We start from the raw sequence: 26,687 nt of genomic DNA, 5'->3' as shown, positions 1-26,687 counted from the left end.
TTGCTCCCTGACTCAGGATGCTCCCAGTCCCCTCCATCAGAGCCAACTCGGTGCTCCTGGCCCCTACACCGTCCCCTAGGATGGCCCCATAGATGTAAAGGGTTCCCTAGATCACATGAGTATTTCCCAAGAACCATATCACCATACCTCCACCCATCTATCCATCTATCCATCCATTCGCATGGCCATCTGTCCACCTATCACCCGTCAGTCCATCCATGCACCCGATGCCCAGCCTATAGCAGATCTGTGAAAAATGCGGGGCATCCAGTGATCATCAAGGTGGACCCAACTGGGGGCGCCTGGGTGGCTCAGTCGTTAAGCGTCTGCCTTTGGCTCAGGGTGTGATCCCAGGGTCCTGGGATCAAGCCCCACATCAGGCTCCTCCGCTCTGAGCCTGCTTCTTCCTCTCCCACTCCCCCTGCTTGTGTTCCCTCTCTCACTGGCTGTCTGTCAAATAAATAAATAAAATCTTTAAAAAAAAAAAAAAAGGTGGACCCGACTGGTCTCCGTCCTCAGTCAGCATACGTTCTGGGTGCGGGGAGAAGCGACAAACCAGACCCAAGAACTCCCACGTTCAAGGAGACATGTGATGAAGAATGCCTGGGGCTGCTCTACCTCGAGTGGTGGGTGGTCTCTTTGAAGAAAAGAGGCTCAGACTGAGATTAAACGTCCACGAGGGGCCAATACCTGAGGGTCAGTGCCAAGTGCACGCCAGGCAGGCAGCCCCAACAGGCACTGCCCCTCGCGTGGACCAAGCCGGGCCTGGCAAAGGTTCCAACAGCAGGCTGGCTGGAGACAGAGAAGTATGGGGGAGAGCGGGAGGAGCCGGGATGGGGAGTGGGGTAGGAGCCAGGGGACGTGGCTTATCCCAGTGCCCGGGGAAGCCGCTGCAGGAAGCTAAGCCTCACTGGCGACTCAGTGTGGTCTCTGGCCCAGCACCCACGGCAGCGTGTGGGCACCTGTTACGGACGCAGACCGGGGGACCTGAGTGCCCGGCGAAGCCTGGAAGGAAATGTGCTAAGTCCACCCGTCCTGGGGCTGCTCCCACCTGGGGGCTTCTGGGGAGTCTCCACACTGAATCTGCATCGTCCAAGGCCCAGCCCGAGTGGCAGCAGTCCGTGAGAGCTTTCTAAGTAACCCTTATGCCTCCCACTGAGAACCCCGTTATCTACACGTTGTAATTCGCTCAAACCTCCGTGGCTTGCAGCTACCTTCCCGAGAGCATTGATGAGCCTCACTGGCCATTTGGGATTCAGCTGCGGTGACACCAAACGGGCCTCTCCGGACCCAGCCCGGGCTGGACAACAGCACCACACGGGAACTCCCGACCGTCTGCCATGCCATAGGCCCGACCGCGCCCAGTGTGGCCCACGTGGGTCGCCCCGACATCGCTAAGCCTCCCAGGTGGGGGAGCAGGGGGAGAGGGGGAGGAGCTGGGACGGGCTACAGGATCCCACCAAGGATGAAGTGATAGAAAGGGAGCACGGCTGAAGGTGGAGAACCAGACACAGGTGCAAGAGTCATTTAGGAAGTCAGATCTGGGCGGTGTGGCCAGAGGGGAGATGACCATGCAGGGAGAGGAACGGCGGAGCCAAACCCATGTGTCCATGACCGACCTCCACGGACAGTGCGCGGCCTCATCAGGAAAAGGGGTGGCTGTGGATGTAATTGAGTTAGAGCTCTTGAGAGGAGATCACCCCGGACCACCCAGGTGGGCCCTCAATCCAACGGTAAGTGTCCTCATAAGGCACACACAGAGATGGACACACAAAGGAGAGGCCACGGGGACAGGGCCTGCAGTGCCCCCAGCCCCAGGAGCTGGAAGAGGCAGGAAGGACCCTGCTCTGGAGCCCTAGGGGCAGCCCGGCCCCGCCCACACCTCCCTCTAGGCTCTGGCCTCCAGGGCTGGGAGAGAACAAATTCCTGTTGCTGTCATCCTTTGCTCCAGCGGCCCCAGGACCTTCCCACAGACTGGACATCAGGTGAGTGCCCGGCTGGCCGGTCTGAGTGAGAGTGCCCCTCCTCCTCCTGTTGCTAATTGCCCTGGGGCTCCAGGACAGAAGGTGCTGGTGGGGGACCAGCTCTGAAGCCAACCTGCAGCACTCCCAGGGAGGGGCTCACTGCGGCCCCACCCCGAAGTAAGGGGCAGGCTGTTGGATCAGCGAAGGCAGCTCAGGGAGTGGGGGAGATGCTGCTGACGTGTGGCCCATGAAATGCGGGACAATTACAGATGCACTCAGCTTAGATTTCGGGGAGCTATTTCCAGAATGTTAATACCATTCCTGTCATTAAAAATGTATTGATGGTGACCTCAGAAGAGACTCCTCGGGGGGTCAGGGGGCGCGTCCCCTGAGGGGGCTTTAATACATTCGCTCCAGGCACGGGCTCTGCCAGCCCCCATCCACACGGGCTTTGAGTGGCAGACGGCGGAGGTGTGACACCCCCACGAAGACCAGTGGCAATCCTTCCACTTCTAAAGACGCTCACCGAAGTCCCAAAATAGAGAGGACACGAGCCGATCATCCTCGCAAGGCCAAGTGTGAGTGGCAATTAAACACAGAAGCTGCTGGCCCTCACCAGGAACCCCGGGACACAAAGGAGAGCGGCCATGCACCACGGGGCCCAGCAGGTGCAGGCCAGCCTGCTGGGAACCGCTCACCCTCGGGCTCGCTCTCCGGCTCAGTCACTTCTCCCCAAGATTCTGCCCAGGGAACAAAAGGAGGAGGAAAACCACACGTCTCCATGTTTTACAGCAGCGGCATGGCTTAGTGTCCAAAGAAACCCAGTCCGGCGCGAGTTCACGGCCCTGGAGCGCACTGATGCAGACGCAGGCCAACGGGACACACTGGAAACAGATGCATTAAGAAAGGAGAATGCGAAACTTTATCCACGTCTGACTTTATAAATACGTCTGCGTGAGAAAGATAAACAGAAGAAGGAATGGCGCTGAACGGGGAAGGGGTGATCCTGACATGACTAATGCCTTTGCATGTATTTTTAATAAAGGAGAGGAAATGTCTGTGCACCATGATGAGAATACGGAGAATTAAAGTCGGCTGATTTGCTTTGGAGAAAAACACCATCGAGATCATGTACCGTTCCAGGGACGTCCCAGGTCAGCTCGCTGGGCACGCACACTCTCTCAGGCAAGGACAGGTCAGGCCCTGAGGCTCGGGGCAGAGCAGAGCAAGCCCCTGTCGGAGCAGTCCCAAGGTGGGTGGCTGGCCTCTCTCTCGGCTTCTCTACTTGCGTCTGAAGAATCTGAGTCTGGAGCCCGTAAGCAAGAAGGCCTGGCCCCCACGCCACGGGACTGGCCCAAAGCCACCATTCCCACCGTGTCCCCCACAAGGACGGGCAGCTCTGTCCTGTGGGCATAGATCACACTGGGGAGGACTGTTCGCTGTCAAAGCAACATTTATGACACCCCCGTTTCCTCTGTGTGGGGCCTGCAGAGATCCTGCAGAGAGCAGAGGACCCCCAGTGCAAGGGACAGCCAGCAGGTGCTGAGGAAGGAAGAGCCCACCCCTTTAGGACTGGCCAGCTTACAGCAAGTGGGGCCAACGAGGGGACTATAGAATTCTGCCTGGGGCAAGAGAAGACTCAGGCGCCTCTGTTCACTGTGTAGCCCGGGCACCCGACCTTGGACCATCCACCTAGCCAGGGGAAGGCCCTCCATGGGCCAGCCCTTCTCGGGGGCCTCGCCCCGAAAGCAGTCCTAGAACACAAACCCTCAAGTGTTCAGGCCATTTTCTGCTCTCATCCCAAATGCCGAGCGCCTCCCCCAACACTGAACAGCATTTTGAAAGCAACCCTCCTACGTCTTCTTGGTGGGTGAGCTCCTTCGAGGCACAAGATGAAAATCCACCAACACATGAGGTCATGGGGGGCGGGCAGGACAACACCTGTCCTCGCAGGACAGGGACTCCTTTCCCTGAGGCTGGTGGGGGAACGGGGGGGGGGCAGGCTGGGGCATCCGCGGGGCGAACCCGGCCGAGAGGGGCCAACTCGCAAAGGCGCTCAGGCTGGAGGGGTAAGAAAAACACAGGGCAGCACGCGGGCTTACTCCCCAGACTCGGCGTCATCAGGACCGCCAGTGACCACGCCAGCTGGCCCCAAGGTGACAGCATCCCTTATACGGCAAGGAAAGGACCCAGCTCGAGGTGCCATTTCAACACCCCCAAAGCATCGCGGAACTTCCCCAACAAGAACCAACAGAATCAATCATCACGCTCCTGCCCTGGAAGGAGAGCCAAAAGCCCAGAATAAACCAACTCGAGGGGGCCGCACACACTACAGAGTTCTGACGAGCAGGCTGGGGTGTTTCTTTACAGATTTCAGATAAGAAAATGAATTACTTATTGCTTGAGAAACACATCTTGAAAACCAAAACGGCTCAACACCCAGGGAACGTGGGAGCGGCAAACGGTGCTTGGAGGAAACAGAATCCATGCCCGAGAAAAGCGCAGGATGCTGGGAGCTTCCCATCCCCCTTCCTGGGTGAGCAGGTGCAAATATGGAAGACGAGAGTAACCGAAATGATTTCCCAAAACCTTCTCTCCCACCTCGTTTAAAACATCAAAGGGGCTGCTTAATGTTCTTGGGCCGAATCCACATCTCACGTATAAAGAGACATCCCCCCCGTCGTCGCCGGTGGGTCATTTATTTACCAAGCTCTCAGCTGAGCCAGGAAGAAAGAACCATGTCTGAACAATGAGGGTAATCGGCGTACTTGGTGCACTCCGGGAGCCGCATCTCAAGTCCGGGGCACGGGCGGGGGCCATTTGTGCGCTGACCTGAATTCACAATGCAAACCCTCTTCCTCCAGGGAGGAGAGAAGGATGGGGGGTGGGAACCCAGAGTGAAAAGCAAGAGAAGACGGTTTCTAAAGGGCTGTGTCTTCTCCAGGGCCGGGTGTGCCCACCGACAAAACCCTCACTCGCCTTCCATGTCTCCTACACACATTGTGTATCCAAAACGAAGTTGGGAGACCGTCAACTCACAGGGCTGCTCCAGCCGGGCGTGGGGTTCTCGGCCCTCAGCCCGGGGAGATGTGCAGGTGCATAAGGAGAAAGGCCCACCCTGGGGGTGACTTACCGCCACAGAGAACTTTCCAGAACCTTCCCCATGTCTGCATGGTAATACTTCGTCAGGATTAGGATCACCTGTGGTGGCAACAGAGAGACAGAAGTCAGTGGGTTCGGAGGCTCTGACAGAAGGATCTAAGGACGGGTGCCCCACAGCCAGGATTTGGGGTGTTGTGTCGAGCATCAGCTGCCTGGGCCTCTCTGTCGGGCTTTCCCGGGGGCTCCAGCCACCCTGCAGCAGAGCACCTAGAGGCAAGGCTGTCTGCTCTGAAACATCACTTCACTCTTCACGGTGACTTTGGGAACACCCCAATCCTGCGAGCGTCCCCTGGCAGCTGCCAGGAAACATTCAAACCCAGCTCTGAACCATCTCAAGCTGGGACCAAAGGGGCAGCCGAGGGGGTGGCCGCATGCTGGGCAGAGAACGCACTGGACAAGACTTCCAAAGATGGGGACTCGGAGAACAGCCGAGAACAGCCGCCGGGGCTACGCCCAAGACAAGCGGAGGCCACGGGGCACGGGCTGCGGTAACTCCCGTCCGAGCGCTGGCTGACGGCGGAGCCAGCAACGGGGTGTGGAAGGCCCGAGGACAGCCCAGCAGGCCGGCGGGGGGCCGCACACCATCGAAGGCATGCGCGCTGTTTCAAGGCTGGTGAACGATTCATCACACGCACTGGGCCCCGTGGGACCAAGCCTGTCCCATCCACAGCCCCGAAGAAGAGGCAGCTGCGTGTACTGATGAAAACGCCCGTGTTTAAGAGCCCCCAAAAGTTCTCACGGACTCACGAAGGAGCAAGAACAACAGAAAGGAAGCGAGGATTTGCCTGCCCGGCGGGGAAAGCACCTTCTCCCCAATTACTCAACCGGCCGATGCATCTTCTCGTACATCAAATTTCATTTCACTCGCTGCCAATCCCTATTAGCTGCTCCTAACACTCCCGTTGCCATGGGAACCCCGGGAGGGAACGGGAACACCCCCGCTGCCAGTAGGGCCGTTAGCCAGGTTACTTTGGGGCCACCACACCGGCCGTCCCCCGTTTGGTTTCCTGACACCAGCACGACCTCCTCCGCTCTCGGGTCTGGGGGCGCGGCTGCCCCCAGACACAGCCTGGCTGATCTTCCTTTCCCCAATGATGAAAGCAGGGAGGGCAGGAGGAGGGGACGCTGGCCGCAGCCGGACAGCGTGCGTCCTGGAGGCAGCAGTGATCAGAAACAAACTCGAGGCCTCGTCTGTGGAGTCGCGATCGCCCCGACCTTGCTGGGGAACAAAGCGACGTTCTCCTGCCAGGCTGTCGGGCGGCCGAGCTGAGCGGGGATCCTCTGGAGACGGAGGGAAGCAGGCAGAGTGACAGGGACTGGATGTGCTGGAGACAAGTGTATTTTTAACCTATTGATTTATATTTTATGGTCTTGCTGTTCCCAGAGGGGATTTCGAGGAGCCAGAGTGTGACAGCTGGAAGGGACCTCAAAGTCGGTTTAATCCAGCCCCTCCAGGGTGAAATCCTCAACCCAACATCCTTATCAAGCCCCAGCCATTTCAGCCTTGCCCACACACTCTGAGGGGTGGGGAGCTCACCCCCTAACATGGGGCTCAGGCCCTTCTGTGGGCAGAGCTCCTTGTCCAGTGGTTTCTGCTGCTGGGACTAGTCCTGCCCTGCGGTCCATCTCCGGGCAGGGCTAGTGCCCCCCACCCCCTTCTGGGCGGGGCTCTCCCCTTAGGCCCACCCCCTTCATTCTGAGCAGCAGCACTCCCAGGCCATTGGGACCCTCTTCCCGCCGCCACCCCGAACTCCTTGGGTAATTCCTCCTCGACTCTCAGACCTCAGTCTAATTGACAGCCCCTCCAGGAAGACTCCCAGACCTCTCCCCTGGTTCAGTGCCCCCCACACTCCCCCAGACCCTGTACTCTCCCCTCTGGACTGCTCCTGGGGCCTGTTCCCACCACTTGATAATGAGCCTTTTGCGGGAGGGGACTGTGTCTTGCTTCGTGTCCCAGCGCTGGGCACGGCTCCTGCTGACATGAAGAAGACAAGGGAGCCAGGAGAGGCGAGTGGCCTGGGCAAGGGCCCCATCCCCCTGCTCTGGCCATCCACTCACAAGTCCCCCTCTGCCAGCAAGAGTATGCACCGTCCACTCTTGTGCAGGGGACAGGATCGCTCCGCTGGCCCCTCCATAACCCATGAAGCTGAAAGAGAGTTTGGCCGCCAGAGGCCAGGGACCAGGGCCATCCTCGCCCGGGGCTGAGACAAGGAGCCACCCAAGAGGGGTCAGCCCTGGGGGAGCCCAGCAGGTGCCCCTGACTCTGCAGCTGGTGGCAGAAGGAGCCCTCTGCTTTGGAGTCGGCTACTCCAAGCCCGGTGTGCCTCAGTTTCCAGCCCTGCAGTGAGGAAGGAATACCCAGCTCCCTCTGTGATGGTGAGGATGCTGGCGCCAGCAGCCACTGAGGAGGGGCTGCGTTCGCTCACACTCGCGGGCGTCAGCTCCGCCCTGACCCACGCGCGGCACCGGGTGACAGTTCACACACACCAACCCTCTTTACAGCCAGGACGCACGGGGCGGCTCTGGTCATCACCCCCACCGACAGATGAAGGAACCAACGCAGAGAGAGAGTGAGCACCGTGCGCACAGCCAGTAAGCCCCCAAGCAGGCACCGGAGCCCCGGCGATGCGTCCTCGGCATCGGGCTCAGCCGCCACCAGGCTAAGGCCGCGTCTCCACCATCTGCGCTGCGGACACCGTCCTGAAATCCCCCCAAGTGTTTGAACAAGGGCCCCGTGTGTTCATTACTTTCTGAAAGTTGTTTCAAAGAACTAAAAAGTACGGCCAGCCCTTTGGTGGGTCCTCCGCTAACAGCTTTGGAAATGAAATCTCCCAGGAACCATTTTCTGCTGGCTGGCCTGTTCCCGCAGCTCTGGGGTGGTTTGATCCGGGTGGAAGAAAAATCTGGAAGGGGAGTTGGGGCTTCTGTGTCCCAGCCGTGGCCAAGGTCTCATCCCATCCCCGAGGCGGCCTGAGCCCATCCCTGCCCACATGACTCCCCCTGGACAGTCAGGAATGCCCAAGGAGGGGACCAGGATTGAGAACTGCCCCTGCGGAGGGAGAGCGGGCCCCTCGGGTCCCACATCACCCCTGTGTCTCCTCTCCTCACTTCCAGGCCCCTGGGCCAGGAGGTGGGTGGGATCATAGTGGGAGTGCTGCCCCTGACTCTCTGGACGCCCCGTTCCCCAGGTCCAGCCAACCCGTGACCCCAGAGAGAGAAGCCGAGCTCTCCGGAATTCCCAGCCCTGCTCGTCCTTGAGGCTGCTGGGCTGTGGGCTCCATCAAGGAGGGGACGTGATCCACTTCGTTCCGCCCGAATTCCTAGGGCTTAGCACAGAGCAAGAGTTCGCCAATATTCGTTGAGTGGATGAATGAATATCCCTGACCGGAAGCAGATCCAGGGAGGAGACAGAGTCTGTCCTTCAGGCCGTGGCCACAGCCAACCCCAGCCGACCCCACCACCCCCTGCTGCCAGGGGGCTTCCTCCAGAGCCCATCCGCCTGGACCACCCTCTCCTTCTGACGCTAGCAAACCCCGTCTGAGGGACCAGAACTCTCCCCGTTCTTGAGGCCCCCAGCTTGTTCACAGCGATGCCTGCCCCAGCCTCAGGGGAGGATCTCAAGAACCCTGGTGGGGGAACCCACCCCCTTCCCAGCGACAGCACACGAGGCGTTGCCAGCCGGAGTGTCCCAGGCAGCCAGGATCAATGGGCTGGTGTGTGACACAAGCAGCCCCCCGCCCAGGGCCCCCTACTCAGAAGGGCCTGCACTTTGCTGTCCTCATCTTGAAATTCTTTAAAATGTTTGAACAAAGGGCCCTATGTTTTCACTATGCATTGAGCCCTGAGAATAGCCTCGCTGGGCCTGACGTTCCCCAGTCTGAATCCCCCTCCAGCCCCTCGAGGTGTTGGAGAGAGTGTCTGTCTACCAAGCCTGTTGAATCTCATCTCGCTGGTCAGGGAACCAGAGGACAGGCCGAGGTGGGGGCTGGAAGAAGGCATCAGATTTAACGCCGGAACCCAGGGCAACTTGGGACGGCTTCACCCAGTTCCTGCCTTTAGAAATGGAGCAACAGAATCAGAGAAGGGAAGGGTGCTCAGCAAGGACAGGCCCTGGTCCTCCAAGAGCCCCATCTGGGGCCCAGGGGTAGCTTCCAGGGACAGGAGCTAGGGGCCTCACCAGCCCACTCCTCCTCAAGAGGCAGCCCAGGGCTCTCCCCCCAAGAAGGAAAGAAACCCTAACTCACTCAGAGACCCTCTGCAGGTCATGGAGCCCCCAACTCCTGCCGACGACACAAGCCAATTCCAGACCCAGACGGTGTCCTGCCCCCAGGACACCCGACACACCCCTCACTCCCCTGCTCTGCAAAGAGCCTATACAGTGCACTAGGAAAAGGGCAGTAGGTCTGTCCCTCAAAGCTCCCGCGAGGGGCTCCTAAAAACAGCCCTGTGTTTGAAGGAACCGCAGAGTCGCCAACCAGCAGGGAACCCTTAAGTGGCATTAGCAGATCTGCCAGTGTGAGAGGAGCCTGGCTCGGGGGGAGTGCCGGGGCCCAGGGCTGCGGAGGCCGGCGGCACAGGAACGAACATCCCCGCCTGCAGACGGCATCCACCTTCGTCAGGTGCCCCAGCACGGCTGGCACCACGTCCCCAACGGGATAAAACCCACAAGGAGGGTGCGGCTCATGGGGACAAGCCTGGCCCCCTGAGCCTCGGTTTCCTTAGCCATGCATCGGAGCAGACGCGGTAGGACCTCACAAGGCTGCTGGGAGGGTGATGTCCATCCACACGGGCTTATACCAGGAATCAGAGCACAGATGCCCCGGGGCCCAGGCTCTCCCCCTGCGCGGCCACTGGCACGTGTCTAGGTCAGCCATTTCTGTATCCTGGGCAGGGAGTGGCCACAGCGGCACTGACCAGAGGTCCTACAGCTCACTGTGAAACACTGGGCCTCCGCCCGCGGCCAGCATCCATTCGGCAGCGCGGTCATGAAAGGAGACACAAGTCCCTTGTGCAGGCAGATGGCTGAGTCCTGTGCCTTCCAAGGGCTCAAGAATAATCCAAGAAAAGTAACAGATACTCAGGCTCAATTCAGCTGTCCATCAATGAGCTCACTGCATACACACAGACACACACACACGCATGTGCACATACGTGTGGCAGCAAGAATTCGGGCTCAACTGTGAACTCTGAAAATGGACTTCCCATCCGAAAATGGGAAAATGCAGAGGTGGCCCACAAGGGGCAGGCCTGTGAGGGCACAGAAGGCCCCCCTGCATGCTGATGTGTCTTCTCCCCCCTCCCCCCGCCAGTCGGGACAGGACCAGCTGTGGCATAATGAGGTGAGGTCCTCACTGCTCATAACGGGGTCTGTGACCAGCCACACTTCCCCAGAGCTCCTAGAAATGCAGACCATGGATGAGGCCCCACCCCGACCTGCTGACTCAGAATCTGTGTTTTAACGTTAATGTTTAAGAAACTGCACTGGCATATCCTTATACCCAAAAAAGGCCTGGGTCCCCATCTGCTCACCCCATAAGAAGCTGGAATCGCTTCCTATCACTCAAGTCGGCCCCATCCTCTCCATCCACATGCAGCTGACCTGTCCCCGCTGACCAACAAAAAACACACACCACCCTCAGGCATACACCCACTGCCCTAACTCTCAGTCACCCCAGGGCCTTTGCACATGCTGGTCCCTGCGCTTACTGCCCTCCTCCTGCCCCTCTGCTCTGCCTCCCTCCTGCTCATTCTTCAAACCACTTCCTCCTGAAGCCTTCCCAGCCACAGGCTGTGAGCCCCAGGAGGGCAAAAACCAAGTCCGGTCAATCAGCACTTTCTCCCGAGCCCAGCCAAGTACCAGCACATAGTGAGCGTCTGATAAATAACTGCTCAGTGAATTCATCAGCAGCAAACCAGCTCCAAAAAGCCAGGAATGACTCCTGGTACGGCCTCCCCCACCCCCACCCCACGTCCCCTTTCAGAGTTGTAGAAGTTGATGCCAGAATGTGACAACACCCCACCCTCTCAGAACACCAGAACACGTGGGTTTAGGAGCCCACCTAGGACTGAGGCCCAGAGAGGGAGGGGTCCCTGCAGATCCCCATTCTCCACTCTCTGCACCATCATGCCCTGAGCCCCATAGGAGAGATGCTGAAGATGGGAAGGAGGTCAGGGTTTTCCACCATGCACCACCGTCCCCACTACACAGATGAACAAGCTGAGGAACAGAGACGTAAGACAACGGCCCCAAGATCATACAGCTAGCATCGACCATGGGAACACGTAGAATAAACACCGCTGAAGTGTTCAGAAAAGGGAGGTCAGAAGAGAAGGCAGAGAATGAGATGTTTTATGGTGACTTCAAGTATTCATTCAACAAACAGTCTTACCGCTCACTATGGCGGGCACGAGGACCCACAGAGAAGGAGCAGCCAGGGTCCCAGCAGCCGCAGGCACCCCCTGTCCCGTGGACCCATCAATGATGACATTCCCTCCACACTCAGGTTCCAGGATGCTCAGAAGAGCGCACCAAGTTGTATTCCGCGATTGTAAACACACGTTCACGCACAGAAAGGGTGGAAGGCTGCCCACACTCAGGGATGCTTTCTGTCCTGAGCTGTGAGCTAAGGCGCCCTCCTGGGGGTGCTTTGTGGAGGCCTGATCCAGCCACAGCCCCTTACAACCTGTCCCAAAACAGCTGAGATTCTCCGAGAGGCCACGGGCTGTCGCTGGGCCCCAGCAGGAGGGCGCCCCTGGCTGCGGACAGCGGACAGCGGCTGGCTTCACCCACCCACTGCTGCTCATGCCCCGGCACTTGTCTAAAAAAATGAGAAACAGTCCCTGCTCCAGCCTTCCCAACCTCACTGGGAGGTGAAGGAGCATTGGAAAACGGGTATCAAAAGACTTTCAAAACTGTCAACTGTTCTCCTGGGGGACGGGGCTGATGATCAAAATCGTTGGAGGGAATCACTTTTATTCCGTTGCTTGAGAGAGAACCCACCCAAACATTCCCAGCGATTGGGGAACCTGACCAGTTTGTCTTCTGAGAGCAGAAGCGCTCTGAGGCTGCACCTGTTCTCCGGAGATGCTGAACCCCCGCCCCCGGGGGCCCCAGAGGGACAGGACACAGAGTAATTACATGCAATGAGGCCCATGACTCGGCCCTCCGGATGGGACGTGATTCTCAGCACAGACTTATCAGCCACACAAACATCCCACGCTGGCCGAGGAGGCTGATCTGTAACTGGCAGGGAGGGACGATGATGGAGGGTCAGGGACATCAGGACGGCCTCCCTCCCGGGCAATTCAGCACCAGCAGTCCCTCCCGGAGGCTCCCCAGGCTGGTGGCCCCAGCCCGCCCAGGGCACGACTGTGAGACGGCAGCTTGCTGGCTGGCCTTTGTGTGGGGCCCATGGGCAGCCTTCCTGCCCTGAGCCCCAGCGTCCTCGTCCCCCGGGGGATGATGGAGGACTCGGCAGACTTCACACCCACCAGCCGGACTGCTTCTTGGGGGGCCACAATTTGAGGATGAAGACCTCCCACTAGAAAAGCCCCCTGGGCCCTGGTGTCACTCTCCACCTGTACTTGGAAGGATGCCAGTCCAGGGCAGACAGAACCGGCTTGCAAAGGAGCCTCTTTGTAGGACCTTCGACTCCCTGTCAGTGGGGGTATAAAAACACACCCACAGTGAAAGCCTAACAGCTCACAAAACTGCAGTCTGTGGACCCCGTGGCCTGGCGATGCCACTCCTGGGGAGCTATTCTGTAGACATCCTTGTGCATACGGAATGATGGATGTCCAAAGTCATTTCCTGCGACACCGTAATAGTCAGAGACCAGAAACAGGCCAGGATAGATGGCCTGCAGCCCAGCCACCCTCGGGAGCACCACGTATCCATACAGAGGAGGCAGGAAGCGCCACGGACGGTGTGGAGAGGTCTCCAGCATGGCGCACTAGGTGAAGGGACCACGTGGAGAACAGCAGGTGCCACCACGTTGTGCTAACACACGGGAGCCGTAAAAACCACCGGGCCACTGCACACTTTGAAAGGGTTAAAATGGTGAATCTTAGGTCACTCGAATGTTATCTCAACTGAAAAAAATGAACAAGGACAGGGTCTGTAGCTGTGTCCCCTTGAAGCCACTTGACAACACGCGGGACAGAAACGGGGCTACTCTTGGTAGGCGGAGGGGGCATGGGAAGGAGCAGCAGACTCTCCAGAGACCGTTTACTGCTGCTAACATGGAGCCCTGGGCCGAGTCACCTGCTGCGTGTTCACACCTCAGTGTGCATGTGCACGCCCTGGGGCCACACAGCCGCCCTGGTGTGCAGTCACTCCAGGTAGCTGACATTCCCCAGCCCTCACGTCGGGGAGTCCTTCTCCCTCCTGCCCTCAAAACATGATAGAGATGCTCATTTTCATGCCTGGGGGACTGGTCCCCATGGCAGGGCAAAGGCTAGACCGTGATGAACGCATTCAGTTGGCACTCAATAAATGTCCGTTTCCTCTCTCCCCAGCAAAAGCCACTCAAGAAACCCGATCGAGAGCTGGGGATGCCTGGGCTGTGAAGGGACACAGGAGGTGTTGGGCCGGGTGACAATGCAGTCAGACAGGGTCACCCTGACCAGACCCGGGTGTCGGAACCCGCACCCCCACCCCGTGCAGCACAGGGGCCTTGTCCAGATGCTCGCAGACCCGGCGCAGCACGGGAGAGGGACCGCACATTCCCCTCCTTTGCTTGTCCCTACAGCCCCGCAGCTCGGCACCATCGTTCCCCTGGCCTGCGTTAGCTGTGGAGCTGCAGGTGGGGCAGCGGCGACCCCGAGGGTGCGCTCCAGAGACCGTGGAGCTGGACTCAGTCTGGTCTGACGCCAAGACCGTAGCTCTTTCTAGAACAGCACCCTGTGCAGCTCTCCCCAGCCTGAGTGAAAGAGGAGGGGCTGCCTGCTGACCCACCACGCCGGCCTTCCCTTCAAGCTGCAGGCGGGGCTGGCCCGCACCCCGCGGCCCCAGGAAGGCAGCAGGGCTCGGCTCTGCACATCTCCACCCGAGAGGCTTCCTCAGTGAAGAAATCTAGTCCCTTTAAGGGAACTGAGTCTGCATTTATCTACCAGGGAGGGGAGTCCTCTTTCTCTCTGCCCAAGACCGCACAGCGGAGGGGGGGAACCCGCTGGGCTCAGAAAGCCACACGCAGGTGCTGGTTCTCTGAGGGTCAGGCTGTGGTCATCCCACTGTGGTCTGCAGACACCCTGGGCCGCTGGCTTGGGCCACCAGCCTGCCGTCGTTCACGCCTGCCCCCTACCCCAGGAGCCTCACCCCTCTCCCTCTACTCCACGAAGCCTCCGTGATTCTCTAAGCTGGCGGGACCCCACAGGCCCCGGGAGCTCCCTGAGGGTCTCACTCCCAGGTGGGTCTGCTTGTCAAAGCTGGGGCTAGCATGAGGCATCTCCCTCCAACAGAATCTTCTGCATAGCAGACAGCCTGGCTCCCACCCTTGCCAGTCCCTTCCTCCTGATGCAGCACCCCAGCCCCCTGGCTCCAGGCTCCTGTGCAGAGCCTGGGGGACTTCACAGTATGTTCCTGGGGACAGAGGGTCCCGTCTGGATCCTGGCTCCACCGTGTAGGAGCCGTGTATTCCTCGGGCCCCCGGGCAGCTCAGGCTCACCTAGGACACGGGGATGAGGATGCAGGCTTCCAGAGCTGGACAAAGAGGAGTTTGGTGTGCCCACGGCGAGAACAGCGCTGGGGTTAGGGTGGTGGTTTGGGGAGGACTCGTTAGTCACGCGTGTGAGGCAGTCTCGGCAAGCCACTGTGTACGCCGAAGTGCCCAGAAGAGTGTTCCACCTGCCGACTCCCCAGCTCAGACACACGTGCCCACCTCTGTGCTGGTCCCCCTTTCTCCTCGGGCAGACCCCTGCACCTCTCCACCACTCAGCTGGTGGTCCCTCCTACAGGCTCAGCAGAGATGCCGCCTCCACCAGAAAGCCTTCCAGGATGTCTCCAGGCACACACACTTCCCCACAGCAGGCATGAGCTCAAGCATTACATCTTCTGGACTGGCCCCTTCCTCTCACCACCTGCTGCACCCCGATGCCCAGCAACAGGATGAGGCCCATTGCAGGGGAAGGCGCACAGCCTTGAAGCTGGCCGGGCCTGAGTGTGAACCCTCACACGCTGCGTGGCGCCCCCCTTTGCTCTGGTGTCACCTCTCTGTCTGCAATACTGGTGGATAAGGGCCACACATCCCCGAGAGGCCAGGATCTTGAATGTGCTAGCATGCTCAAAGGGCCCGGCCCCCTGCCTGACGCTGAGGAGGGCCTGACAAATGACCGTCCGGGCCTCACCAGGGTGAGAGATGGGCCTGGCTGCCCTCAGTGACACCGTGTCACGCTCTGAGTCACCCCGGCTGCCAGGGCCCTGCAGCTGCCCAAGTGCAGGAACGGAGGTTGGGGGCTGCCCCGCAAACCCAGAGTTGGACCTGACTCCGTCTCACTGGCGGAGCCCGTACCACCTCCTCCCTGCCTCCCGCGGTGCCTAGGAAAGGTGAGAGGGAGAGGCTGCCGGCCCCGGGGGCAGGGGAGGGTCTGGGAGGGTCTGGGAAGGAAACGTCTCATGCTCTCTGGAAAAGCAGAAGGCGTGAGGCCACTCAAGAAAGGTCCCTTGGGGCAGAAGCTCTGACCAGACAACCAGGGGGTCCCAGGACAGCGCTCTGGTGGCCTGCAAAGACAGCAGGAGGGTCTCCAAGAAGGGTCTGGGTGGGAGGACCCTCGAACCCCTGCCCTCCAGGAAGAATGAAGGAGAATGTACATAAAGGATGTGGCCGAACAAGGCAGGCGGGGCGTCCTGGACAGGAGCCCCAGCTTTAGCCCCAACAAGCCTTCTCGACGCGGGGGTCTGCACCAGTGTCCTGGCTCTGGCCACGTGGTGGGGGAGGGGGTCCACCCAGCTCTCGCGCTATCTGTGTGACTCCTTGCTGTTATTTTCAAATAAAATGTTATAATAAGAAAAGAGAAACTTGAGATGCAGGTCACCCAGATGCAAACAAGAGAAAACAACGCAAAGCCTCACCCCCCCCCCACCCCAGGGACCCCGGACGTGCCTCCCAGGGAGTCTCCGGAGACAGGGCTGGGCCTGCGACCACACTCAAGCCCACTCCCCAGCCAGCCCCGTGGACCGAGACCAAGGCCCATCACACACGCGTAAGGACGGCAGCGATGGTGGGCTCCTACCACGTGACAGGGAGGCCCTGCCCAGGTGTCCCCAGTACTGGGGGACCAGAAATGGGCAGGGATATAAGAACCAAAAGAGGACAAAAGCAAGAAAGAACATCTCACATGAGTCACAGCCTTGAAGCCATGACCCTGCCCACTAGGGGCCATAGCCCTTTCTCCCTGGGAGAGGCCAATAAGGTGCGGTATCCGCAGGGTAGGGTCAGGGACATTCTCTTGGTCCCTGCAGTGTCCACACTGGTGGGACCCTTGTTACCCAGAGCAGCTGAAGTATAGACGTCCACAGAGACATGTCATCAAAGCCCCATTCCTCCCCATTCTGGAGACAGGGCTGGCCTCGGCCTCCCCTGGAAGGTGTGACTTTGAGGCTCAGTTCTGGCCCCCAGAACCCACAGAACGTGGCAGGAGCCCTGTGTGTCACCCGTGGGCCTGCGCCATGAAAACCTCCCCTTCGTCATCTCCGTTCATTACAGTAGCACTGAGTCACTCCTTCCCGGCCTCGCGCTAAGAGCTTTACGGACGTGATCTCCTGTAATCCTCGCCTCCTCGCCACGACCCTGGTCATTGGGAACCAGCCCGTCCCCCTTTTGCAGATGAGGACGTTGAGACACAGTGAGGGAGGTTATCTGCCCCAGGTCACAGCTGAGACGCCGCAGGGCTGGGCATGAAGCTCACCCATGGGCCTCAGGGGACCGGTCGCAAGAAAGAAGGCCTTCACCCCGTGTGCCCCGGTTTAGCAGGACAGCATGGGGACAGGTGGCAGCAAAGCGTGCCTCCTCTGAAGCCAGACTCCCGTCCCGACTCTGGCCTCCAGAGGTGCCGGAAGCTGCCTCCCCTACGGTGGGCCGGCAGGGGCTGTCCTTGGACTTGACGGTCTGCGGCAGCCCCTCCCCGGCTGGGAGCTCACGTCCCCACGAGGCCTTCCGTCAGGCTGTTTTACAGCTCCAATTTCAGAGCGCAGCCTGGCCGTCTGTCACCACTCCTCCGAGAGCCCTCGTCCAACCCAAATGCCACATGAAGAAGGATTTATTCGCAAGGCCTCAGACCGCCGCAGAAACTGACCGCCCCCCAGGAGCGTCCAGGGCGGGGGCCGGGGGCCATCCTCGCCTCTGCAGCCACACTTGGAAGGGTTCGGAGAAGGAAGGAAGGAACGCGGGCAAGGACAGGACGCTCCCACCAGGCAGGATGGACAGCCACGTGCCTTGAACAGGCGCCGCCCACTCCCTCCGTGTTCTTCACCTCCCCCCTGCTCCCCCTCCACTCAGCTTGCGGGTCCCCTGCCAGCCCTGGCCTCCCCGCCCCTCCTCATCACGCACATCCACACTTCTCAAGGGTCTCGCCTCAGGCACGTCTGGCTGGGATGACTCCGGAACCCTCTGCCCACCTCCAGTCAAGGCGGGGCCCCCTTGGGTCTCCACAGAGCCTGGATATGGTGAGTTGAATGTGACCCCCCAAAGTATGTCTACCTGGAACCTCTGAATGTCACCTTATTTGGGAAAGGGGCCTTTAGGATATAATTAAACAGTTCCAGATGAGGGCCACCTAGGTGGCTCAGTCAGTGAAGCGTCTGCCTTTGGCTCAGGTCATGATCACAGGGTCCTGGGATCGATCCCCGCATAGGGCTCCCTGTTCAGCAGGGGGTCTGTTTCTCCCTCTCCCTCTGCCGCTCCCCTTGCTTGTGTTCTCTCTTTCTCTGTCACATAAATAAATAAAATCTTTTTAAAAAATCTCAAGATGAGTTTGTCCTGGAGTAGCCAAAATCCGGTGACAAGTGTCCTTACGAAGAAAAGAAATGGTCCTCGGGGAGGAGGCCACATGAAGACAGAGGCAGAGATGGGGTGACGCGTCTCCAAGTCCAGGAATGCCAAGGATCGCCAGCAAACTCCCAGACGCCAGGCGAGAGGCCTGGGGCAGCCCTGCCCGTGAACCCTGATCTGGGACTCCTGGACCCAGAGCAGGCAGAGAACAAGCCCCGGCTGCTTCCATCCCCAGCCTGGGGTGCTTTGTAGCGGCCCCCCCAGGAGGCGAACACACTGCACCTCCCACAAACGCGCTCAGCGGCATGTCCTGTTCTTTCCTCCCGGAGACAGCAGCCTCCGGAGGGCAGGGCCACGGGTGTCGCTCTGTCTCTAGTCCCCACGCAGGACAGACGGAGAAGCAGTGGCTGGGGGGGGTGGGGAGGGTGCTGAGCGAGGTGTCCTCCCCAGGCCCGCCCCTGGTGGCACCTCGGAGACCAGGTTGTAGGTTGAATCACGTCCCCCCAGAAGGTCCTAACCCCTGGAACCTGGGAGTGTGACCTTGTTTAGAAATAGAGGAATTACCAAAGATCATGGGGAAGGGGCTCCTATTCCACTATGACTGGCGTCCTCACAAAAAAAAGGGCCATTTGGACACAGACACACAGAGCGAAGACGGAGGGAGAAGACGCCCATCCACAGCCAGGGAATGCCTGAAGCCTCTAGACGCTGGGACAGAGCTGGGAAACTTCTCCCTCTGGGCCCTTGGAGGAACCCACCCTGCCCACGCCTCGCCCCTGGGCTTCCAGCCTGCAGGGCCGGGAGGTGATGAATTCCTGCCATGTAAGCACACGGTGGGTGCGTGGTGATGCGTATGGCAGCCCACGGACACTGACCTAGGCACGCACCCATTATCTAGATGAGGACACAGAGGCTCAGCCTGCTGCGGGGGACACAGCTGGGAACTGGCAGGGCCACAGTCTCCACCAGGGGCCCCACCTGACTCCGCAGTCGGGTGCCCTTCCCACTGCCGCTGATGGAAGGAAGGGACTGGGAAGGCTCCTGGGGCAACCGGGCTCCCGACCTGGCCGCGTGTGCCCGCATAGCAAGCAGGTGAGAGCCCAGCCCCCATCTATCAGGCACCCTACATGGGCGCCAAACCTAATGTTTACAAAAAGGGAGTTGAGAAGTAGGCTCTGAAAGGACTCCTATAAATCAAAATCAGTCAGCAGAAAATAAATGGAGAACGTTACCCCTCTGTGGAAAATGGCATTTTACATCCCACCTGTTTAAGGGATGATGTGTATGTTAATAGATGGGTCTTGGGAGACTCTCCCACCCTGGCTACACTTTGAAAATACTATTTACTCTCCATTTCCAACAACCCAACTGGCCCGTATCCCACCTGTCACTCCTTCCCAAGTCGCCCTAAGGAAAATTATTAGAGAAATTGCAAGATTCTTACTCATTCATTCGTTCGTGCTTTCGGAGCTGCTCGATAGCTACGCGGAACAATACTCCTGCCTGTCTACCTGGCCGAGGTGGCTGGCATTTCTCAGACCTGTTTGTGGCCATAAAAGGTCACAGGAAACACGGTCATGTGGGTGGATCTTCCCTCAACCTAGAAAGTGCCTGGGGCATCTCCTGCAGGAGGGTGGGAACTGCTGGTCCTGTTGTTAAAACCGAAATCCCTCCCTGGGCTCCAACACCCTGCCCCTCCTCCCTGCCAGCCCCCAGCCAGAAAACCATATGTTCTCCACTTCCAAGAATTTCTCTTTGCAAATGGTGCCTGCACTTCAGAGCGGAGGGGCCCAGAACAAAGGAAAGGCAGGTGGTGGGAGGGGAGCCCTTGGCTTGCCTTCAACTGGGAGGGCCTGAGGTATCAGCCACAGCAGCCCCTGAAAATGCCCCGTGGCTTTAAGGAGTCCAGACAGGCTGCTCTCCCCCAAAGGCCTGTCTCTCAGGAAAGCAGGAGGCCTGGCAGGCCAGATACCAGCTTGGAGAGAAGCCACTTGGGGCCCATCTGAGCTCTGCAAAGACTAATTTATCTTCTCGAGAAAGCCAGTGGGAGAGACCCACAATGAAATCTAGCCCTCGTTTCTGGAATCCGCCCCTCTTAGCCATCTGGGGAGCAAGATGACTTCTGGGGGCCTGAGGCACTTCAGGATTTCATGGGCTACTTCCTCCATAAAAAAAAAATACGAACAATTATATTTTATGGCTGCACTGGCATAAAAAAGAATATATTCGTATTATATACCAAAACATTTCCTTGATCTAAGAATTTATTTTTCTTCTTCTGATGCTAAAGGAAATTAAAACATTTTTGTGGGTGCCTAAAGGTCCTGTGGGCCCTGGCATGGAGCCCTGAGTCTGCAGGAGACACGGTCCTGTGGCCTCCCCACAGCCCACCACAGTCCAGCCCCCTCTCCCCTGCCTCGCTCCACAGCGCCTGCCCCCTGCGCACCAGACTTGCAGCCTGACTCCCAAAGCCCCCTTTGCACGCTGTTCACCAAAGCAGACGAGTCACGATCCCCCTCCCCTCACCCAGAACACTGACTCTGACCTGTCCTCCGGGAGGGGACCCTGTGAAGAATCCCAGAAAACCCATAAATGTATAGACAGGCCCGTTCGCAGAGGTGTCCACCCCATTTCGGGGTTTACAGACCAGCCTGGGACCCACCCAGTGTATGGGGCCAGTCAGCCCCTCCCGTTCCCCTGGCAGGGCAGGAAGATATCCACGCAGGGCTCATCCCGGCGGAACCGCCAGGCGTGGGCCCTCTCTGGAAGGGCCGCTTTCTGGGCCTCGCGGGGCCGTTCAGTCTGGATTGAGCCTGGAGAGGGCACTTGGGAACTCACAGCTACAGCAGAGCCACCTAAGGGCACATGAGCGTGATGACACCCCCCCCCCAGGCACAGGCACCAAGGCGTCTCCGGCCGCCCAGACGCCCTGGCTGGCAGTCGAGACCTGCCCATCGTCCACCCTGCCGGCTCCAGCCACCTCCAGCTCTACCCTGCTTTGGGGCCCTGCTCACCCCACTCCTCACCCCAAAATTCCTCCCCCAACCCCACCCACCCTTCAGGATCCCCCAGGGGATTCAGAGTCCCTCCTATCTCAGACCTTCCCAAGGACTCCACGTCCTTTGATGTCCTACCCCTGACTCCTCATTCACCCGCCGTTTCCCCCTGGAGGCTCCTCAAGGGCCAGCCCGAGCCTGGCGCCCACCAGGCCAGGATGGGGAAGAGTTGGTGCGGGGAAGCGGGGTCGTCTCCATCACCACCTCCACCGCCGCCGGCATCACAGCTGGGGTCTGACCCCCCTGCACTGAGGCCTCCCCGAGCACAAGGACTTGCTCGTTGTGCCTCCCCAGCACCCGGCACAGTACGCCCTTGGCTGCGTGTGGCTGTGGCCAGAATTTGTGCACCGGAGTCCAGTGTCACTGCAAAAGTGGGCAGGAATGACCCTGTCCCTCCTGAGGGACATCTGGGGAGGCTTGGAAGTAGACGTGTCTGCAGTTCTGGGACAGGGCACAATGGCAGAGGAGGGGAGGGAGGAGGGAGGGCAGAGGAGGGAGAGGGGAGGAAGGCAGCTTTGGGGAAGTGGGCTCCCTGCAGAAGGGGATCTTTTAGGTGCAGCTGCCATGGGAGTGCTTTTGCTGTCACCTGCTGGGAAAGGCTGGCCTCTGAGGCCTCGCAGCCTTGGGCGTCGCCTGCTCCTCTGGGGACTCGTCTCCCAGCGCCGTGGTCCATGCATCTATCTGGAAGCCCCTGTGCCAGACGCTTTCAGTTGGGCTGGCAGGTCAGGGGTCACCCCACCTGCACGGGACCAGGGACCACTGCCCAGTGGTCCACACCCAGTGTCCGTAACTCTGAGCCCACCTGTACCATCTGTACCAGAATCACCCATCAGGAGGCTATGTTATTAAGGTTTTATTTTAATCAATTCACTCCTTAAACAGAAAACTTCACATTGTTTCCACGGTGGAAAGCTAGATGATGGAAACACTTCATTTCCTCCTACCACACATGCACGTGGTCTGCCCAGGACAAGCCAGCCAGGGCCTGGGAAGGGAACCACAGAGCTGTCAGAGGCGTGCTCACCCCTGGTCAGGCTGCTGCCCTTATTGTCAGCATGGAAAGGGATGGAAACAAGATGTGGGGGTCGCTCCAGGCCCTGAGGGTCACTGGATGCTCCTGTCCTGGCTCCTCCCTGGAAGAAGACTTGGAAAAACATCCAGCTTCTCTGAATGCAGAACGCCCCACCTCAGCTTCTCCCCAAGCCCCAACAACAAGGCAGGAATCTAGTGACGGGGAGCTCACTACCTCACAAACGCAGCTCCAACATGACAGGACGCATCAAGGAGATTGTCGAAAGCTCTCAGCCACTTCAGCTTCTGTACAAAACCAGGCTGACCACAAAACCCAGCCCCTCCCTGTGGGTGCTATTTCTGTAAAGCCACAAAGCCGTGGGGGCTCACAGGCAAGAGCCGTAAACGTGGGCAGCGATTCTCCTCAAATAGAGCGAGGCTTGCATGGGCTCAGGTGAAGCCCCGGATCCCAGGCGGGTGTTATGCTGTCTTTGAGAATCGTGACCGTGGCCTCCGCAGGCCCTTATCTGGGCTTTCTGACACATAACAGCCATGACAGCCGTGGCCTGGCGGAGACTGCGCCCAGGACGGGTTCTCCCGGTGACAACTTCAGAAACCGATTCCCTGATCACCCGCCGAGGCTCACGCCCTTTCTAGAAGTGGTTGTTGGGAGAAATCTTCGGAGGCCTGTGACAGGTGTACCCTGTGTCCCAAGCCTGTCCCCGGTGGGCGGGCTCTGGCAGCCAGAAGGCAGGGTGCCGCCAGCAGATTGGGGAGGGACCGGCCCAGAAAGAGGCCTGTCGTCACAGTCATGCTGTGAATGTCGGAGATGAAGCACTTCAAGAAAAGTGCTTTTAAAATAACATTTGGTGGTTTCTAAGAAGCAGATTTCTACAGCTGTCCTCACCATGTTTTCTAAGCACACCCCTATCTAAGGGACCTCGGGACTTTCCTGGAGGTCTTAGTGTAAATCCGACAACAAATCAACACATTCCCAGGGAGTTCCTTGCCTCCTACTTAGAAAGAGTCCCATGACCTCAGGGTCTGGGGCGTCCTGCCGCAGTCTAGCTAGCCGGCCTCGCAAGCTGCCCATCCGTAGGATAGGACACCAGTAACCCCGCGCACCCACTGGAAGAAGAATGCTTAGCGGGGACCCTGATGCCATGCAAGTCTCACCCGAGGACGGCACAGCCTCATTCAGACGTCACTACGAGACCTGCAGCACCCCAGCCCCACAGGCTTGCAGCTTGCATAGCTCCTACGACAGGGCGCTCCCCACCTTCCAAAGGCCCTCCGCAGGTTTAGCTGAACCAATCTCCCTGAGTCGGTCCCAGTTCCACCTGGTGGGACCATGCAGGCTGCTCTGCTCCCCACGGCCACCCTGCAGACCCTGCAGCAGCCCAACAACCTCTCCCCTGCCCAAGGTCATATTACCCAGTTCCTGCTGACCTTGTACAAACCAATAAAGCAGGGGGGTAAACCCCAGCCCGCGTGCAATTCCTGAAAGAATCCTTAGTTTCACAGCTAGTCCACGTGGAGAGCTGCCCGTTCAAGGATTTGCCCCTCTGACCCGGCACCCTCAGCCACCCTCCCAGGCACAGGGCCCTGGGGGCAACAGAATTCCACGAAAGCCGTACACTTCAGTTTACATGTGTGTGGCTGATCCACTGATGGCACCATATCAGACAAAGCAGGCTGTGTGGGCTACTGGAGAATTAAGAGGCCAAGGGGCTCCCCTCTACTGCCTGTCCCAGCCAAGGGCTGCAAAATGCCAAGAATTAGGCTGTGTCCATGGTGGACAATGGGGCAAGAAAAGACATGTGACCCTTCCTCTGAGACTGTCACAGAACAAGCCCACGCTCGCGCTGGACAGACCCAGGTTAATTCTCAGCCGCCAGGGACCATCTGAACGGGCAGTGGGCCTGGAGAGTGTGGTGGAGACTGACAGCTTGGAGATGCCGTGAGCCAAGCCCGGCGCACAGGTGTTCTCCAAGCGGGTGGGAGGGAGGCAACCCCGTCAGGTGCTTTAAATCATCCAAAGAGACCCCTGCAAGGACAAACGTCAGCCGAGAGAGAAGTGACCCCATCTTCTCACATTCGTATTTGATATAAATACACCTGTCATAAATAAACATGACCCTGGCTTCTCTAAATATTTCAGGGTAGCCTAAGGAAGTCTAGCTAAAAGCAGAGGAGAAAAAAAAAAAAATATATATATATATATATATACACACACACACACATATATCCTTTGTCATGAAAACTGGGGTATATTTGTCACTTGTTGGAGAAAAGAAAATGACAGGAGGGTTGGACCTGCGGACATAAACAAGAGCTTCATTTTTGAAATCTCTGCAAAGATGCTCTCCCCGGGGTGAAGTCAGTGCATCTCCCTCCGAAGGACAAGGATGGGCATGAATCTCCTGGGACCAGAACACACAGCCGAACTATAACTTAAGTTCATCAGACAGAACACTCCCTTCACCGGAGGGACGCATGTATCAAGCAGACCGGTCAAATCAGCCTCCACGTGTAGACTCCCCGAGCCAATGCAGCTAAATCATGTCGTGACCAGCTGTGGCGGAGGGCGCCCTACCGTCCTGGGTGCAGGAGTGCCCCGCCGCCAGCACGTCAGGCTGAAAGCAGACCCATCTCCATCAACTTGACAAAGACAGAAAATGTGAATGAAGAGCCCTGTCTAAAATTAACAGTGACGGAAAGTTAATGATGGAGCAAATTTGGCAGAACTATTTCGACAGGCGTCACGATGCGGTGCCAGCTTTCGGGGGGACGCCGAAGTGATAAATGTCTGCTGGGCTCCAGCAGAGACCACAGCTGTGCAGCTTTCTGAAAGACTCTCTCTCCCTCCAGAATCAGACCCAGGGCAGAAGGTCTGATCTGTCACCTCCCCCCCCCCCCCCCCCCGCTCTGTCCCCAGTTCCGGGGCTGGGCTGACACCTCTGCTTCAACATTCAAAGCTCATCTTGGTGCTGCTTACTTACAATAGCAAGCCGGGAGCAATGCCTATTGAGTGAAAGTTTCCATAAACTGTAGCAATGCCATTTAACTCAATCAGCAAACACAAAGCACGGGAAAAGACAAACAAGGATCTGAGAAGATACTCATGATACAATATTACGTGAAAAAATACTTGAAATTCTATATACAGCAGGTCCTCCCTGCATTTCCACATGACATTGAAAATCTGTGTGTCTTTGTCTGTTTCCTCCATGAGACCACAGGGTTTTTGGAAATCAGCGACCATGACTCACACCCACCCTCGGACCCCAGCCTGGGGCGGGGCTCACGCCCAGTGGGGGAGCAGCAAACACCTGATAAACTAACTTGGCATGTTTCCCATCATCTCTTCTCTTCATTGTGACTGTTAAGTTTATACACACATATAAACAAAGACAGATACGCAGACACGTGGGCAGGAAACCAACCAGACGGAAAGGTCTGAGTGCAGAAACGCCGGCCTCTGGGTGCAGGGATGGTTTTCTTTTCCCTTTTGCACACTTGCCAGGTTTTCTATAATAAGAAGGCTTTCTATTTTCAGCCTCAGGGGGAAATTCTGTAACCAAAGAGGTCGTGTTCATTCTAGCTGCACACAGCACAGAGCTCCATCCAGATGGGCTCTTAAGCCACCAACGCACACAGTCAGCCATCCTCCACAGAGCTCCTACTACGTGCGAGACGTACCTCTGTGTGTTCATGTGAACCTCGTCATCACCTGGCTTAGATGTTTACATCACAGCACTTATCTGGAACTTTCCAGGCTACAAGCCTTCACCTGGTTTGAGCTCCACGGCAAGCCTGTGATTCGGAGCAATCCAGTCGTCCAGCTGGTGCTCAGGGAAATTAAGGCACTTGCACACAGCTGATCGGCGGCCAGTGATTGGGGGAAAGGAGCTTGCCCAAGACAGCAGAGGAGCCAGGTGTACTGAAACCAGACACGTCTGCTCCTGCCCACCCTGGGACACCCTGTGACTCGCAGTCACCTCTAGGCATTCTCAGGAGGGCGGGTGTTCACGGAAGCGCGGCCTATGCAATCTGCTGTGTGGTTTTGCGTTCGCTTCTGCTCCGGCTGCTACTCCCACTCCCGCAAGGCTGGCCCAGCCTGGTTCTGTGCGGCACAGCCTGACCCGAGACGCTTCTCCGTGCAAACCCAGGTAGTGGGGTTTGGCCTCCCACTCACGCTTACCACTGCTGTGCACAAGAACTAGACGCGTGTGAGGCAAGGATTCCCACTGGCTGGCCCGGCCAAGCCCTTGCTTCAGAAACCCAGGGGCAGTGCCCTGCGGGTGGCTCCAGGAGGCCTCAAGGCCCAACACAGGAGGTAAGGACGAGAGAGTTTTCATGCCCAGAGAGAATGGCCCACAGAGCTGGCCTTGGTGTTCCCAGAATTTTCCATATATCATCTCAACAAGATACTGATATAAATGCCCAATACCCTTATTTGGTAACTCTGTATCCCCAATCTTGACTCAAGGGGTTAGAAAAGACAC

At 58.3% G+C, this 26,687-nt stretch overlaps 1 protein-coding gene across 1 annotated transcript in view; it reads right to left on the bottom strand.

The window, feature by feature from the left end:
* SORCS2 (sortilin related VPS10 domain containing receptor 2) overlaps positions 1–26,687 on the bottom strand; it is a 433,021-nt gene that overhangs the window by 246,806 nt on the left and 159,528 nt on the right. The window contains exon 3 of the mRNA XM_034670980.1: positions 5,098–5,165. Within this exon, the coding sequence (XP_034526871.1) occupies positions 5,098–5,165 (68 nt within the window). The remainder of the gene's footprint in view (positions 1–5,097; positions 5,166–26,687) is intronic.

Source organism: Ailuropoda melanoleuca, chromosome 11, assembly GCF_002007445.2.
Source record: "Ailuropoda melanoleuca isolate Jingjing chromosome 11, ASM200744v2, whole genome shotgun sequence".
Taxonomy (NCBI): Eukaryota; Metazoa; Chordata; class Mammalia; order Carnivora; family Ursidae; genus Ailuropoda; species Ailuropoda melanoleuca.
The sequence above is the reverse complement of the archived record's forward strand: the minus strand, read 5'-3'. Positions and strand labels throughout refer to the sequence as shown.